The sequence below is a fragment of the Dermochelys coriacea genome, chromosome 9, assembly GCF_009764565.3.
Source record: "Dermochelys coriacea isolate rDerCor1 chromosome 9, rDerCor1.pri.v4, whole genome shotgun sequence".
Classification (NCBI taxonomy): Eukaryota; Metazoa; Chordata; order Testudines; family Dermochelyidae; genus Dermochelys; species Dermochelys coriacea.
Genome location: NC_050076.1, coordinates 6,077,010 through 6,093,385, shown reverse-complemented (window position 1 = coordinate 6,093,385; position 16,376 = coordinate 6,077,010). Strand labels below are relative to the sequence as shown.

General features: G+C 41.0%; 1 protein-coding gene across 2 annotated transcripts in view; it reads right to left on the bottom strand.

The window, feature by feature from the left end:
* LRCH3 (leucine rich repeats and calponin homology domain containing 3) overlaps window positions 1-16,376 on the bottom strand; it is a 113,011-nt gene that overhangs the window by 50,256 nt on the left and 46,379 nt on the right. For both annotated transcript variants that reach the window (XM_043492757.1, XM_043492756.1), the window contains exons 3-6: window positions 13,442-13,568; window positions 10,011-10,116; window positions 9,727-9,863; window positions 8,591-8,700 (exon numbers count right to left, since the gene is read on the bottom strand). In XM_043492757.1, the coding sequence (XP_043348692.1) occupies window positions 8,591-8,700; window positions 9,727-9,863; window positions 10,011-10,116; window positions 13,442-13,568 (480 nt within the window). The remainder of the gene's footprint in view (window positions 1-8,590; window positions 8,701-9,726; window positions 9,864-10,010; window positions 10,117-13,441; window positions 13,569-16,376) is intronic.

Below are 16,376 nucleotides of genomic sequence, written 5' to 3'. Positions count from 1 at the left end.
ATTGACAGGAAGCCCTCCACATGACTACTGCTGTAGAGCAGCAGTGTTAGCTTCATCAAATAAGGCCTTTAGCTTTATTTTAGTTAACAGCTGATGCTCGTTAATAATAGCCTGAAACTGGTCATGCTCCTCAGCCAGCAAATGCTCAGTAAAGGTTGTGAATTTGTTAAACTTGAATGATTGTATTTAGCCATGAGAGCTTGATAGTGTGTGATGCTAAATTGAAGAGTCACAGATGAGTAGGTCTTTCTGCCGAATAGATTAAGGCGTTTTTGGTCCTTATCATACAGTGTGGTCTTTGCACGATGTTGTTTGCCATGTTTTTTCACTGCTTTCACAACCAGGGAGTTCAGTGTTGGATGGGTGAACAGAAATTCGGAGTCTCTACCTGGGACATAATATTTTTTTATAGGCCCTTTTACAAGATGGTGGAATCACTGCAGGGATCTGCCAGATGGATTTGGCAGGATTCAGAGCCTCATTAAGAGGCAGGACAACTCAGGTGGAGGGAATCCATTGGAGGATCTCCAGGGAGCTTATGTTATGACTCTCTGACCTCTTCCAAGGGATCTGGAGGGAATCCGAAATGTGCTTCATTAACTCTTGGACGTGTCTGAAGTCATCATAGTTGGCTGGAGAGGCATAACCGCTTCATCTGGGGAAAATGAAGAAATATTTGTTTGGGGAGAAACCTCTTGATCTGTCCTGGCCTCCTGCTCTTTAAAGGACTCTTGTGCCAGAGGTAACAGAAGAAAAGCAGTTGGAGTAGGGGAACATCTCCCCTTATACTTCGCATGAAAGAGACTAGGAGCATGCAACAATGGAGAGGTCCGAAAGGCACTGGGGGTGGTATCCATCGGTTCTCAAACCAGGTTGGGGGAACAAGGGTCCATCTGTGGTACAACTCCCCACTCCTGACAAAAGTGTCAGGATGAAAAGTCTTGTCTGAAGCGTCAGGGAACCCTGGACTGAAATATCTGAATTGATGGAAAATTCCTCCTCTTCAAGTGGGGGAGTTCCAGCACTCTCTGAAGGTGCTGGAGAATCAAGTGGTACTAAGAAAAGATCCCACTTCAGTGACCATGCTTGTCTTGGTACTGAACCTTTCGGTACCAACTAACAAAGAAGATTCCAGCTCCTCCGAAACAAGTAGATCCTTTGAAAATCTGAACTCCTGCGGTACTAGGTGGATTTGAAGAGTGGGACTGTTGTCAGTACCGAGGCCATACACTGCTCTGGTAAGTTCACTCTAGTTCAGTGGTTCTCAAAACTGGTCCGCCGCTTGTGCAGGGAAAGCCCCTGCCAGGCTGGATCAGTTTGTTTACCTGCCACATCCGCAGGTTCGGCCAATTGCTCCAGGCCAATGGGGGCTGCGGGAAGGGCGGCCAGCATGTCCCTTGGCCCACGCCGCTTCCCGCAGCCCCCATTGGCCTGGAGCAGTGAACTGCGGCCAGTGGGAGCCGCGATCGGCCGAACCTGCAGACGCAGCAGGTAAACAAACCGATCCGGCCGGCAGGGCTTTCCCTGCACAAGCGACGGACCGGCTTTGAGAACCACTGTGCTCTAGTTGACATAGTCAGTACTGATGTGAGGCCTTGAGAGGTATTCAGACCATATGAGAGGCACAACGTCTTCCTAGTACTGAGGCAGTCTTAGATGTCGATGGTATCAAAAAAAGAAAAGGAGTACTTGTGGCACCTTAGAGACTAACAAATTTATTAGAGCATAAGCTTTCGTGAGCTACAGCTCACTTCATCGGATGCATTTGGTGGAAAAAACAGAGGAGAGATTTATATACACACACACAGAGAACATGAAACAATGGGTTTATCATACACACTGTAAGGAGAGTGATCACTTAAGATAAGCCATCACCAACAGCAGGGGGGGGAAGGAGGAAAACCTTTCATGGTGACAAGCAGGTAGGCTAATTCCAGCAGTTAACAAGAATATCAGAGGAACAGTGGGGGGTGGGGTGGGAGGGAGAAATACCATGGGGAAATAGTTTTACTTTGTGTAATGACTCATCCATTCCCAGTCTCTATTCAAGCCTAAGTTAATTGTATCCAGTTTGCAAATTAATTCCAATTCAGCAGTCTCTCGTTGGAGTCTGTTTTTGAAGCTTTTTTGTTGAAGTATAGCCACTCTTAGGTCTGTGATCGAGTGACCAGAGAGACTGAAGTGTTCTCCAACTGGTTTTTGAATGTTATAATTCTTGACGTCTGATTTGTGTCCATTCATTCTTTTACGTAGAGACTGTCCAGTTTGGCCAATGTACATGGCAGAGGGGCATTGCTGGCACATGATGGCATATATCACATTGGTAGATGCGCAGGTGAACGAGCCTCTGATAGTGTGGCTGATGTGATTAGGCCCTATGATGGTATCCCCTGAATAGATATGTGGACAGAGTTGGCAACGGGCTTTGTTGCAAGGATAGGTTCCTGGGTTAGTGGTTCTGTTGTGTGGTGTGTGGTTGCTGGTGAGTATTTGCTTCAGATTGGGGGGCTGTCTGTAAGCAAGGACTGGCCTGTCTCCCAAGATCTGAGAGAGCGATGGCTCGTCCTTCAGGATAGGTTGTAGATCCTTGATGATGCGTTGGAGGGGTTTTAGTTGGGGGCTGAAGGTGATGGCTAGTGGCGTTCTGTTGTTTTCTTTGTTGGGCCTGTCCTGTAGTAGGTGACTTCTGGGTACTCTTCTGGCTCTGTCAATCTGTTTCTTCACTTCAGCAGGTGGGTACTGTAGTTGTAGGAATGCATGATAGAGATCTTGTAGGTGTTTGTCTCTGTCTGAGGGGTTGGAGCAAATGCGGTTATATCGTAGAGCTTGGCTGTAGACAATGGATCGAGTGGTATGATCTGGATGAAAGCTAGAGGCATGTAGGTAGGAATAGCGGTCAGTAGGTTTCCGATATAGGGTGGTGTTTATGTGACCATCGCTTATTAGCACCGTAGTGTCCAGGAAGTGGATCTCTTGTGTGGACTGGTCCAGGCTGAGGTTGATGGTGGGATGGAAATTGTTGAAATCATGGTGGAATTCCTCAAGAGCTTCTTTTCCATGGGTCCAGATGATGAAGATGTCATCAATGTAGCGCAAGTAGAGTAGGGGCATTAGGGAACGAGAGCTGAGGAAGCGTTGTTCTAAGTCAGCCATAAAAATGTTGGCATACTGTGGGGCCATGCGGGTACCCATCGCAGTGCCGCTGATTTGAAGGTATACATTGTCACCAAATGTGAAATAGTTATGGGTCAGGACAAAGTCACAAAGTTCTGCCACCAGGTTAGCCGTGACAGTATCGGGGATACTGTTCCTGACGGCTTGTAGTCCATCTTTGTGTGGAATGTTGGTGTAGAGGGCTTCTACATCCATAGTGGCCAGGATGGTGTTTTTAGGAAGATCACCAATGGACTGTAGTTTCCTCAGGAAATCGGTGGTGTCTCGAAGATAGCTGGGAATGCTGATAACGAAGGGCCTGAGGAGGGAGTCTACATAGCCAGACAATCCTGCTGTCAGGGTGCCAATGCCTGAGATGATGGGGCGTCCAGGATTTCCAGGTTTATGGATCTTGGGTAGCAGATAGAATACCCCAGGTCCTGGCTCCAGGGGTGTGTCTGTGCGGATTTGTTCTTGTGCTTTTTCAGGGAGTTTCTTGAGCAAATGCTGTAGTTTCTTTTGGTAACTCTCAGTGGGATCAGAGGGTAATGGCTTGTAGAAAGTGGTGTTGGAGAGCTGCCTAGTAGCCTCTTGTTCATACTCTGACCTATTCATGATGACGACAGCACCTCCTTTGTCAGCCTTTTTGATTATGATGTCAGAGTTGTTTCTGAGGCTGTGGATGGCACTGTATAACACTATAACATTATAACATTCAAAAACCAGTTGGAGAACACTTCAATCTCTCTGGTCACTCGATCACAGACCTAAGAGTGGCTATACTTCAACAAAAAAGCTTCAAAAACAGACTCCAACGAGAGACTGCTGAATTGGAATTAATTTGCAAACTGGATACAATTAACTTAGGCTTGAATAGAGACTGGGAATGGATGAGTCATTACACAAAGTAAAACTATTTCCCCATGGTATTTCTCCCTCCCACCCCACCCCCCACTGTTCCTCTGATATTCTTGTTAACTGCTGGAATTAGCCTACCTGCTTGTCACCATGAAAGGTTTTCCTCCTTTCCCCCCCCTGCTGTTGGTGATGGCTTATCTTAAGTGATCACTCTCCTTACAGTGTGTATGATAAACCCATTGTTTCATGTTCTCTGTGTGTGTGTATATAAATCTCTCCTCTGTTTTTTCCACCAAATGCATCCGATGAAGTGAGCTGTAGCTCACGAAAGCTTATGCTCTAATAAATTTGTTAGTCTCTAAGGTGCCACAAGTACTCCTTTTCTTTTTGCGAATACAGACTAACACGGCTGCTACTCTGAAAATAGTAATATTGTTTTTCAATTAAAGACCAGCTGGGGAAAGAAAACTTCAGGTAGCACAAGTAACAGTCTACATAGTGACCACAATTAAACCAATAATTCACAACACCGAAATACTGGATTAAAACCATTGTTTTCTTAGAAATTATAAAAGGAGAAATAAAATGAGAAACTGGTTCCCACATGACACACTACAATTCCATTTTAATCATGACTACATCAGTATTCTGAGAATCTAAAGAGAAACCAATTTTGCACTGAACAAGCACTTAAAATTGAAGAAGATCAAAATTCAATAGTTAAAAATTGAACAGTATTTTTCCTTTTGGATTACATTTTCTTCATATTCTATCCCTCCTATTCAATTACAGTTTTTGAAAAATACTTCATCATAACTGAGAACGTCTGGTAACTCAGAAATTCAGTTACAGTTCACAGTTCCCACGCTCTCCCCTACTTCTGAAAACAGAGAGTTACTGACTGCTCAGGGCTTTATATGTTCATTACAGACAACAGCCTTTAAGAAATCCTCAGAGACTGCAGATCCTATTCCTCACTGACTAGCTGGCTACAAACAGCAATAATTAAGCAACAAGACAGTGGGCAGTACATTTTTACAGCATGCTTGGGTTCCAATGCATAAGGCATGAAACTGAAAGTAGAGTAGCTAACCACCTGAGAAGTGCAATAATCACTTAGAAATGCAGTGTCTAAAGTACCTTTTTGTAATGAAAATAAATTTAATCCATAAAAATAAGGGGAACAAGATGTGCACTGACACGAAGAGATCATCACTCACAGCCAGAGTTCTGAAGTCACATTGTAATACATGTATATATTTCAATCTCCTTTCTATCCACGGAATATAACTACCAGACCCTTTCAAAACATAATCAGTACAACTGATTCCTACTCCAGCAATCCATGTACCAGTACTTCAAACTTTTATGTCTTGCATTCCAGACTTAACCTCCCTACCTCAACACTGAACCTAGTGCTAGGCTCCTGCGAGGCACTGCTGCCTCCTCCCTTCCATTCAGTTATGCATAATCCAATGTTGAGCTTGAGCGCTCCACATGTCAGTCCTACAGCTAAGAGATTGGTCTGGACCAGCCCAAAGGTTAAAGGTCACATAACTTAACAGGAGTCTAAAGACACTGATCGGTACAGTCAATATCTTATTCTGGTAAATTGATACAAACATCTGAAAGACTGGGAACCAGTTTTCTATTGAAAATGGTAGTAACAATTAAATAAAGCAATAGTTTTAAAACCTGGCTAAAACACAGGAGAGCGCACTGGTATTGTGTTTAGGATAACTTTACATGAGTCCAAAAAAAAAAAAAAAAAAAAAAAAGGCAGTGTGGGCCAGCAGCAAAATTCTCAATTAGAAATATTTATAAAGAAGCCAAAATTTTCTCCTGTCAGAATCTACAATGATTTAGTGCTTCTGATTTCACTAGCAGCACTACAAGTTTGTCACTTAATCAGAGAATTTTACATTTGTGTAAAACTTCAGTGAAATTACTACATGTGATACCTGCATTATTCTTATGAATACTGTATGTGACTGTTTCCCTCTTCAGTTTTGTACTGCTGCCTACTTGAACTCAAAGGTTAAGTCAGACCAGAGGTGAGGGTTGGTCTAGGCAGGAAATGCAACAAGGACCAAGGCTACGTCTACACTGCAGCTGCGAGGTGTAATTTCCAGCTTGAGTAGATGTACACGTGCTAGCTCAAGCAGAAATGCATAAAAATAGCAGTGTGGCAGTAGCTGCCTGGGTGGTGGCTTAAGTTAGTTGCCTCAGTACAATCCCTCTGAGATCCAAGGTACGTATTCAGGCAGTTAATCCGAGCAGCTGCCCATGCAGCCGCACTGCTATTTTTAACATGCTAGTTTAAGCAGAGCTAGCACATGGAAGTCTACCCAAGCTGGGAATTACACCTCCCAGCTGCAGTGCACACATAGCCTAAGAAATAAGACAGCCGCAGGAACACACTTTCAAAGAAGTCCACCCCAGAAGGGGTAAAGCCACAAGGCCTGACATCTGCTGGGGTGCACTCAGTGAGACCCTGAGAAAGGACTGTCGTGCAGTTAGCTTGGTAACTGTCACATTAGCTTTGAAACCAGCTTTACATCAACTCAGGTTTAATTCCATACTTTTTCAAATTGCCCAGGGTCACTATATAACCTCCACAGAGCAAAAGACAAAAGTCAGGTATATATATATATGCTGATTATTTTTAGTTTTGTCAACAGCCTGTGATATCATTGACCAACGGCTCTGTTGACTTGCCTATGGGCATTAACTAGAGTATACTGTATTGTGCAGGAGTTGTTCTGTTCTTTCATCTCAGAAATTCTAGAAGAAATTCTGATTTTGGGCAGCAGCTCATCTCCATTGGCTCCTTTATGTTGGTTCCTACAGAAATCTATTCTCTTCCACACATATTTGCTCAATATGCATGTGAAGCCACTATGGGAGCCACTAAAAGAGACTGGTAAGTGATATAATCAGTACATGAGCAACAAAGAGTTCTATGCCATCTCTCTTATCCACTTCAGATATATCTATTTTCATGGTGCCCGGCAGGGATGGAGACATGGACAAAAGCAAGCCAGTCCACACATGCTTGAAGTGAAATTGCCCATCTGGAGGAGGCACTGTGAGTGGGTTCTGCCCAAGCTTTTATATTGGTACTGTGAATAATGGTAAAATATGTGAATTCTTTCATTACATGAAATGAAAATCTTTTCAATAAACACATACTCTACTTATCAATTTTATGCTTTTCAAAAGAAAAACTACACTGGAGATCAATAGCTTTAGATACAGTTGGTTGGACTGGGCAATTTATGTCACAATAAAGGTGCCCTAATTTCCTTAGCCTTTCTGAATACAGATGCTCCTTAGATCCCTGTATCAACTTCTTTTTTGCAATATGCACTTTATTATAATAAGAAACTAAGACTGCATTATAAATTTAGCTAACAAAAGACCTAAATAATTTTAATCTTAACAGTATTCCAAATGCGGCCTCACCAGCGTCACATACAGGCTAGAATCACATACTCTGATTTATATGCCACAACTTTATTTGTCTCAAATAGCACCCGATTGTGCTAGGTGTGGGTCCCTGTCCTGAAGAGATTACTCTCTAAAGAGACAAGTGACTTTCAGAAAGCATTCATGTTGACCCCATCTGGAAAGATGTTTATCAAATGTGGATTCTAGACTTGATGAGGAGCTGTCTGTTGGCGTAAAGTCTCCTTTATAGGCCTTTGGTACAACTGCACTGGCTTATTAGATTTATTTATTAATCGTGTTCCGCCCGGGGTGCATGTTATAGATATATATTCCCTCTGGCTCAGTGTTAGTTTGTCTGATCACTGAGAATATATTCTTTTTCTTCTAGTTAGTCTCCTACCTTATTACTTTGCTTTTCTCTTAAATGTGTAGTATAAATATATAGTGTACTTCTACTTTTCACTAGACATCTTAATTTAGAAGCTGATGTGGTTGACTGTTCTAATACCCGGATGCATTCGATGAAGTGAGCTGTAGCTCATGAAAGCTTATGTTCAAATAAATTTATTAGTCTCTAAGGTGCCACAAGTACTCCTTTTCTTTTTTCTAATACCTGAGTTACTGTATTAAGCATTTGTGCCAAATGAAAGCCTGCCAAGAATAAAAGAGTCTACTAAAGGGGTGGGATCAGCACTTATACCTGTAGTTACAGCAGAACAGTTATACAATCATGTACAAAAGATTAAAAATCACAACGTTAGACTGTAGTAGATATTGGAAAAACCCTAAGATTTTATTAAGTAAAAACATAGATTAATGTCTTTAAAATAGAACTTCCTTCTACCATAGCCTTAAGACACCAAACTTTTTTTTTTTCCTCGAGAGGGTGTGCCCTTTAGCACTGGCTGAATTGTGATATTATTTCATTTTTCCTTCTAACCTGTCTTGACTGGACGACTGCTAGAACGGCTCACAGGGTGACACACACCACATTGTTCTTCAAGGCCACAATCATTGGTGAAATGTACACTAACCAACAATCAGTGGATCTAGTTTCTGCCTCTTCTGAATTCAGGAGAGTAGACAAGTTTTCCCCAATCCACATCAAACAAAATATGCACAAACTTACCAAGAGCCAAATCCCATGGGCCTCCTATCATAATCAGGCAAGTCTGGAGCTATCTTGCACGCTTCTATGTTCAGGTATTTAAATATGTGGATTTTTCCTTTTATGCATATCTACGAAAAAGGAAATCCATAAACATATTGAGCACTTTATTTCATCAAAGCGCTGTACAGACATTAACTAGCTGTTGTGAATAATGTATTACCATACTCAAAGGTCAAAAAATAAATGCTTATAACGTCCTTACAGCTCTTCATCCATTTTTTTGAACCTCGCACCATTACAAACAACTGCATTGAAGTGTTACAGAATATATGCATCATAAAAAACTGGAAGCTTTTTCCAAAAACATCTGGACTGTGTGGAATCCTTTCTGTAAACTTGCTCATAAGGGTTTATCATGTCAATGATCTTCTCTAAACAAGGAGCTATATGTATTTGTAAGGGGTAAAACTTGGAACTACAGCAGAGGCATCCAAACCTTGACCAACCAAGGTGGCAATGGCAGCTTGCCAAGAGCCAGGCCTAATTTGAATCAAGTGAAGCCACTTCTAACTCCCTTCATCTTTAATATGGAGGTAGAATCTATGGAAACTATAGGTCACAGCACTTCCCACTCTGATTCAGAGGAAGCAGGTCATTCCCCAGGGCTATACATACATGTTAAAGATGAAGTCAGCCATTGATCACATTGTACTTAGCCTGTAGGCTGCATTTTGGGCAGGCTGCTGTAAAATGAATGAAAATGCATTGCACTTTTAGTTTCCCTGTTCACTACTTCAACAGTAGAATGGCTCAAAAATGTTCATAGCTCTTCTTCTCCCCCAAAGCTTACTCTGATCTAGAGCAACTTGCTTATTTTACTTATACTGTACAATGAGAATTTTTTTCAAAAGGTTACTGCAGGAATTCCTACATAAAAAACCTACAAAACCACATATCTACTACCAGTAGGAGAACTAAATTAAGGGAAGTGGAAGAGTATTTTTGCCGTGGGTTTCTTTAAGGTCTCTAGAGAAATACAGGTTCTTTAAAATCTTACTGTTCACAAAAGAAAGTTTTAAACCATTGAGTTTCAAATCTCATTTTACATCCTCTAGTGAAAATAGCAGACATTCTAATTCCAAATTATAATTCACCTGTGCAGGGGGTGACTGTAGAGGGTTGTTATCTAGTGTGATTGTCTGAAGATGCCTGAGGTTCCGATAACAAACAGGGATTGTTGTGATTTTATTGCAGGAGAAATCTAATCGAATCAAAGACAATTCTGCAAGTTCTGGAGATAGAAAACAAACATTCAATCTAGTAGCTATAATGAACAGTATGCTTACTACTAGCTCTTAGGAAAACAAGCTTTAAAAAGTATAAAAGTGTCAAAAATCTCAGTTGTTACATATGACAGACTTTCATCTGCTGATCTTACCTTCAGGTAAATGCACCAAATGATTTCTCCTAATGTTCAGGTCACGCAAAGACTCCAGACTGCCAATCTGTGGAGGTATTGTCTGTATTTCATTACAGCTCACGTCCTGCAAAACAAAACTACGAAGTGAGACACTGTTTTGCTACTGTTTCAGAGTAGTAGCCGTGTTAGTCTGTATTCGCAAAAAGAAAAGGAGTACTTGTGGCACCTTAGAGACTAACAAATTTATTTGAGCATAAGCTTTCATGAGCTACAGCTCACTTCATCGGATGCATTGAAGGAGCTGTAGCTCACAAAAGCTTATGCTCAAATAAATTTGTTAGTCTCTAAGGTGCCACAAGTCCTCCTTTTCTTTTTGTTTTGATACTGTCAGCCTGTTTAAATAAATCCCAATGCTAACAGGCAATTCCTGCCTTCTGGTTTTGTAGGTGTATGTACATTAACTCTGACAGGCAGTGTTTTATTTATAAACTTGAAAAAAATAAACAAACACTTATGACACCTAAGATTGTCAAAGTGCTTTACTAACATTCATTAAGTTTCAGCACTGTGACAAAGTTAAGTATTAATTATCCCCATTTTACAGATGGGAAACAGAAGCACAAAATTTTTTCAGTCTCCCAACAACAGCAGAGCAAAGAAAAGAATGAACCCAGGAGAAATGACACTAGATCATAAAAGCTCTTTAGACAAGTTATACATTATGGAAAAAGTGAAGGTATAATGATATTTCCATGTATAGTAAGTTAGCAAACTAGCTTGTTAGTGTACATTTCTATCATTCCTCCACAGACTGTCCATTTCCCATTCCTCCACAGACTCTAAAGCAGGAGAGCCTGGAGACACACTACCTGACATATACTTTTTCAAGGGCCTATCCTCAAAACCTCTAGGCAAATTTACAACATTTAGAACATATTAAAGGAGAAAATACATACTAAATTGCCAATACAAAAGCCAGCCCAGACTAAATAACTCACCCAAAAATAATATTAACCTCACACGCACCTGGGCATTAGCAGGCGCCTGCAGTAGACAGCCAGGGAACAAAGTGAGAAGCTCTAGTAGAGCTATGTGGTGTAGCCCTTAGCTCTACCAGTGCACCTCACTTCTCACTATTTGACTTTTATTGAGTGCCAAGCTCTTAAAAAAAATCCCAAATGTACACACACACGAGGAATACTCAGAGTATATCATTAAAGCATATATACTTGTAGAACTGAAACGTGCACATGTGAATCCCTTATGCTTAACAATCTGTCCCACCTTGTATTTAGCTCAGATGCTCTGCTTACTTTCTCCAGGAAGAAGAGCTCTGTGAAGCTCAAAAACTTGTCCCTTCTACCAACAGAAGCTGGTCCAATAAAAGATATTGCCTTGCTGTCCTTGTCTCTCCCATTAAAGAATACATGTACTTTTGTAATTATATGCCATTCCCAAATATGAATTACACACTTATCAAGATTCTATTGCAATTGTCTCTAACATGTCAAGTTGTCTAGGTTGTTTTTTAAATCCACAAGTTTCATAAACACACTGAAAAACTAAATTAAAAGCTGAAGTATTTGAAAAAAAAATAAGATAGCTATCTGTATAGGAGCAACCAATTCCCACCAAGAATATCCCTGGGTGGCAGATGAGTGGAATGTCCTGCAAATATGCAGGACACCTTGTTAGTCTCTAAGGTGCCACAAGTACTCCTTTTCTTTTTGCAAATATTCAGTAAGCCATTGCAGACCAACTGGCGACATGTCTCAGGAGGGGTAGCTGGTGGCATGGCTATCTCTATAAAATATCACTCCCTAAGTTCAGGACGACAAGGTGAATAAAGACTGCTTTAAAATAAGTTTTGCTGGGGCAGGGGAGGCTCAGGGGAGGCTAGGAGAAATAAAATTCCAATTTCAAGCCTAAGGTGTCAGGTTTGGACAGCTGACCTGTAAAACTCATTCAATAGACATGTTCATGAAAACTGATGTCCATGTCAAGTGTACCTCCAAGGGCTAAGGTGTTCCTCACAATTGACATCCAACAGCCTTGTCTGACTGTTGTAACTTGGCAAAGGCTGCTAAAGCTAAAGAAGTGAGTGAGCCAGCCCAGACCAACTCTAGGACAACTGGAAAATGAAGTAAGTACAGTAGAACTTCAGTGTATCAGGGCAACATTTCTAGCTAGAGCTTTCAGGCATTCATTACAAATACTAGAATATTGTGTCCAGTTCTGGTGTCCACACTTCAAGATGGATCTTATAATGTGAATCTTACGGGGGTTAATCTGTTCAGCTTATCGAAGAGAAGGCTGAGAGGTGACCTGACCACTGTGTCCAGGTATTTTTACACGGAAAAGTTATTGGCTAGTGGGGGATTTTCAGTCTTGCAGACCAGGGCATAATAAGATCCCATGGCTGAAAGCTGAAGTTAGACAAACACAACCTTAAAATAAGCTGCAATTTCCCAGCAATGAGGATAATTAAACACCGGAACATCTTACCAGGGCTGGGGGTGGACTCACCATCACTTGGAGTCTTTACTATGAGATTAGGTTTCTATCTAAAATACATGCTTTAATCCATAAAGCATAGATCACCTACTAGGATCGTTTGGGCATACCCCACCTAACCAATTCCCTGAGACTGCAGAGGCATGGGCATTAGTGGCACCTCACTCTTTCCTGTTCTCTGCCTGTGACACAACAGTTAGTCTCCTGAGGACTGAAATGCTTTAGTCTAACTCAAGTTATTGGGCTCAACACAGGGGTAACTGGGCAAAAATCAATGGTCTGTGATATATAGCAGGTCAGACCAAATGATCTATTGGTCCCTTCTGGCCTTACACTCTAGGAACAAATAATGCCATATATATCACCACTCGCAACTGTCTCTACGAGATACGGAGAGATCCTGGGACATCAGACACTAGCTGTTACAGGACTGTATACTCTATTTATAGGATAATATGTGTATGGCAGGAAACCGGAGTCACCCACACGGAACTTTTATCTGGAATGCAGAATATATGATAAATTAATGTGGATGTCTTAGTAGCACCATATTTGTTTAAACAAAGTTCCATTCTGATTCTATCTTAGGTATTTATCTACACCCCATTACTGTTGTATCTGAGCACCTCACAATCTTTAAACTGTATTTACCCTCATAACACCCTAGTGAGCCAGGGCAGTACTATTATCCCCATGTTACAAATGGGGAACTGAGGCACAGAGAGACTTGCCCAAAGTCACACAGGAAGTCTGTGGCACATCAAGGAATTGAACCTGGTCTCATGAGTCCTAGACTAGTATCCTAATCATTGGACCATCCTTCCTCCCTCAGTTGAATAAAGTTATTTCATCTCAATGAAATTTAAACCCATTAGAGCAAGTCATTTATAAATAAAGGACTGAACAGCAATTATTAACAATAAGTATATACTCACAAGCTCTGTCAGGTGTCTGAGCTGTCCAATTTCTTCAGGAAGTGAGACCAACTTATTATTACTTGCTATCAAAACTTTCAACGGTAGACTACACATGTGTACTGGCAATGTTGAAAGCTGGTTTCGACTTTTGGGTAGGAAAAAAAAAAAGTTAGAATATGGGAAGAGACCATTTACCAATTTTAACACAACATAAGAGAATCCCCGAATCACGTACTCTATTTTGACAGGATGTAAGAGCATTAAGTCAGTTTCGAGACACATTTACAGGTGAGCTAGTAGCTCGTAGTTTATTCTTTACACCTCTTTCTTATCCTTTGCTTTACCAAGATGTGTGGTAAACAGAAGATCTGAATCTGCTACTACTCCGGGCAGACGGGGGGATAGGGCATTTTTGTAGGAGTCTTTTAGGCTCTGGAGCTTACTTTCTCTTTCAGAGTCTCGTCATATTTAGGCATCATGCAGATACCATTTTCTTATTTTTTTTACTGCAGATTAGCATGTGGGGAACAGCATAAGGTAGAATCAGCATATTACTTGCTCAGTAAAAATGTTAAGTGTGTGTTTTAATTATTTAATTTGTAATAGGGCCAATTATCATGGTGATAAGCATTTAAGAAATCCTTGTCACAATGAATTTGGACATGTTACAATCCAGAATTTGACTCATCACAATTTATGACCATCAAAGCAAACATGAGGTCATGTAACTGGACTGCAACCTCAGTGAATGAATCAGACAGGAAAAGGTTGGTTTATAAAATGAGAATGCTATGATTTATTTGTAAACGGAAACAATCAGACTGGAAAATGACTAGAAAACTAGGGAAAAGTTAATGTTACCTTAAGAAGATTTTAATAAGATATTAAACTCAAGTTTATTAAAATGTGGCATTGTTCTTCTAGTGTGTGGAGTCTAAATTTCCCACTACAAAATCCTACTCCTGAGCAGTACATGAACTAATGTCAGCTGGTATCAAGGGATAATAATTTGAAATACACCTGTTAGAGATCACAGCAATAGGAAATCCATCTCTGACTCATATCCTATTCCTACAATGCACATCATAAAGCAAAAAAGGAAAATAAGCAAAATGTAATTGGCAAAGGGGTAACATCAGATGTAATGCAAAATGTTTTTGTTTTTTCTTAACTAGTATCATTACTAGTTTGTGAACAGGGGTTCTGCATACCTCTTAAAACATTGGTTTTAATAATGCAGGTTGCAGTATACAGTTGAAATTCATTAATAGGCTACAACACGGTTATATTACAGGTCAGGAAATTAATTTTTATTACAGGTAGACATATGTATTTATGGTTTTGTAAAAAACTGTTTAAAAGCTACCAGAGCAATGTACTCAAAGGAAAATTCCCTGTACTTTATTAGAAGTTGCAATTAAATACTTCTCTTTCTTGGGACACCTCTTGACAGCTAATAAATGTTTCGAATAGCAGCCGTGTTAGTCTGTATTCTCAAAAAGAAAAGGAGTACTTGTGGCACCTTAGAGATTAACAAATTTATTTGAGCATAAGCTTTCGTGAGCTACAGCTCACTTCATCGGATGCATTTGGTGGAAAATACAGTGGGGAGATTTATATACACACACAGAGAACATGAAACAATGGGTTTTGTCATACACACTGTAAGGAGAGTGATCACTTAAGATGAGCCATCACCAGCAGCAAGGAGGGGAAGGAGGAAAACCTTTCATGGTGACAAGCAAGGTAGTCTATTTCCAGCAGTTAACAAGAACATCTGAGGAACAGTGGGGGGTGGGGTGGGGGGAGAAATAACATGGGGAAATAGGCTTGAATAGAGACTGGGAATGGATGAGTCATTACACAAAGTAAAACTAAGTTAATTGTATCCAGTTTGCAAATTAATTCCAATTCAGCAGTCTCTCATTGGAGTCTGTTTTTGAAGTTTTTTTGTTGAAGGATAGCCACTCTCAGGTCTGTAATCGAGTGACCCGAGAGATTGAAGTGTTCTCCGACTGGTTTTTGAATGTTATAATTCTTGATGTCTGATTTGTGTCCATTTATTCTTTTACGTAGAGACTGTCCAGTTTGAACAATGTACATGGCAGAGGGGCATTGCTGACACATGATGGTATATATCACATTGGTAGATGTGCAGGTGAACGAGCCTCTGATAGTGTGGCTGATGTGATTAGGCCCTATGATGGTGTCCCCTGAATAGATATGTGGGCACAGTTGGCAACGGACTTTGTTGCAAGGATAGGTTCCTGGGTTAGTGGTTCTGTTGTGTAGTGTGTGGTTGCTGGTGAGTATTTGCTTCAGGTTGCGGGGCTGTCTGTAAGCAAGGACTGGCCTGTCTCCCAAGATCTGTGAGAGTGATGGGTCGTCCTTCAGGATAGGTTGTAGATCCTCGATGATGCGTTGGAGAGGTTTTAGTTGGGGGCTGAAGGTGATAGCTAGTGGCGTTCTGTTATTTTCTTTGTTGGGCCTGTCCTGTAGTAGGTGACTTCTGGGTACTCTTCTGGCTCTGTCAATCTGGTTCTTCACTTCAGCAGGTGGGTATTGTAGCGGTAAGAATGCATCATAGAGATCTTGTAGGTGTTTGTCTTTGTCTGAGGGGTTGGAGCAAATGTGGTTATATCGTAAAGCTTGGCTGTAGACAATGGATCGTGTGGTATGATCTGGATGAAAGCTAGAGGCATGTAGATATGAATAGCGGTCAGTAGGTTTCCGATATAGGGTGGTGTTTATGTGACCATCACGTATTAGCACCGTAGTGTCCAGGAAGTGGATCTCTTGTGTGGACTGGTCCAGGCTGAGGTTGATGGTGGGATGGAAATTGTTGAAATCATGGTGGAATTCCTCAAGGGCTTCTTTTCCATGGGTCCAGATGATGAAGATGTCATCAATGTAGCGCAAGTAGAGTAGGGGCATTAGGGGACGAGAGCTGAGG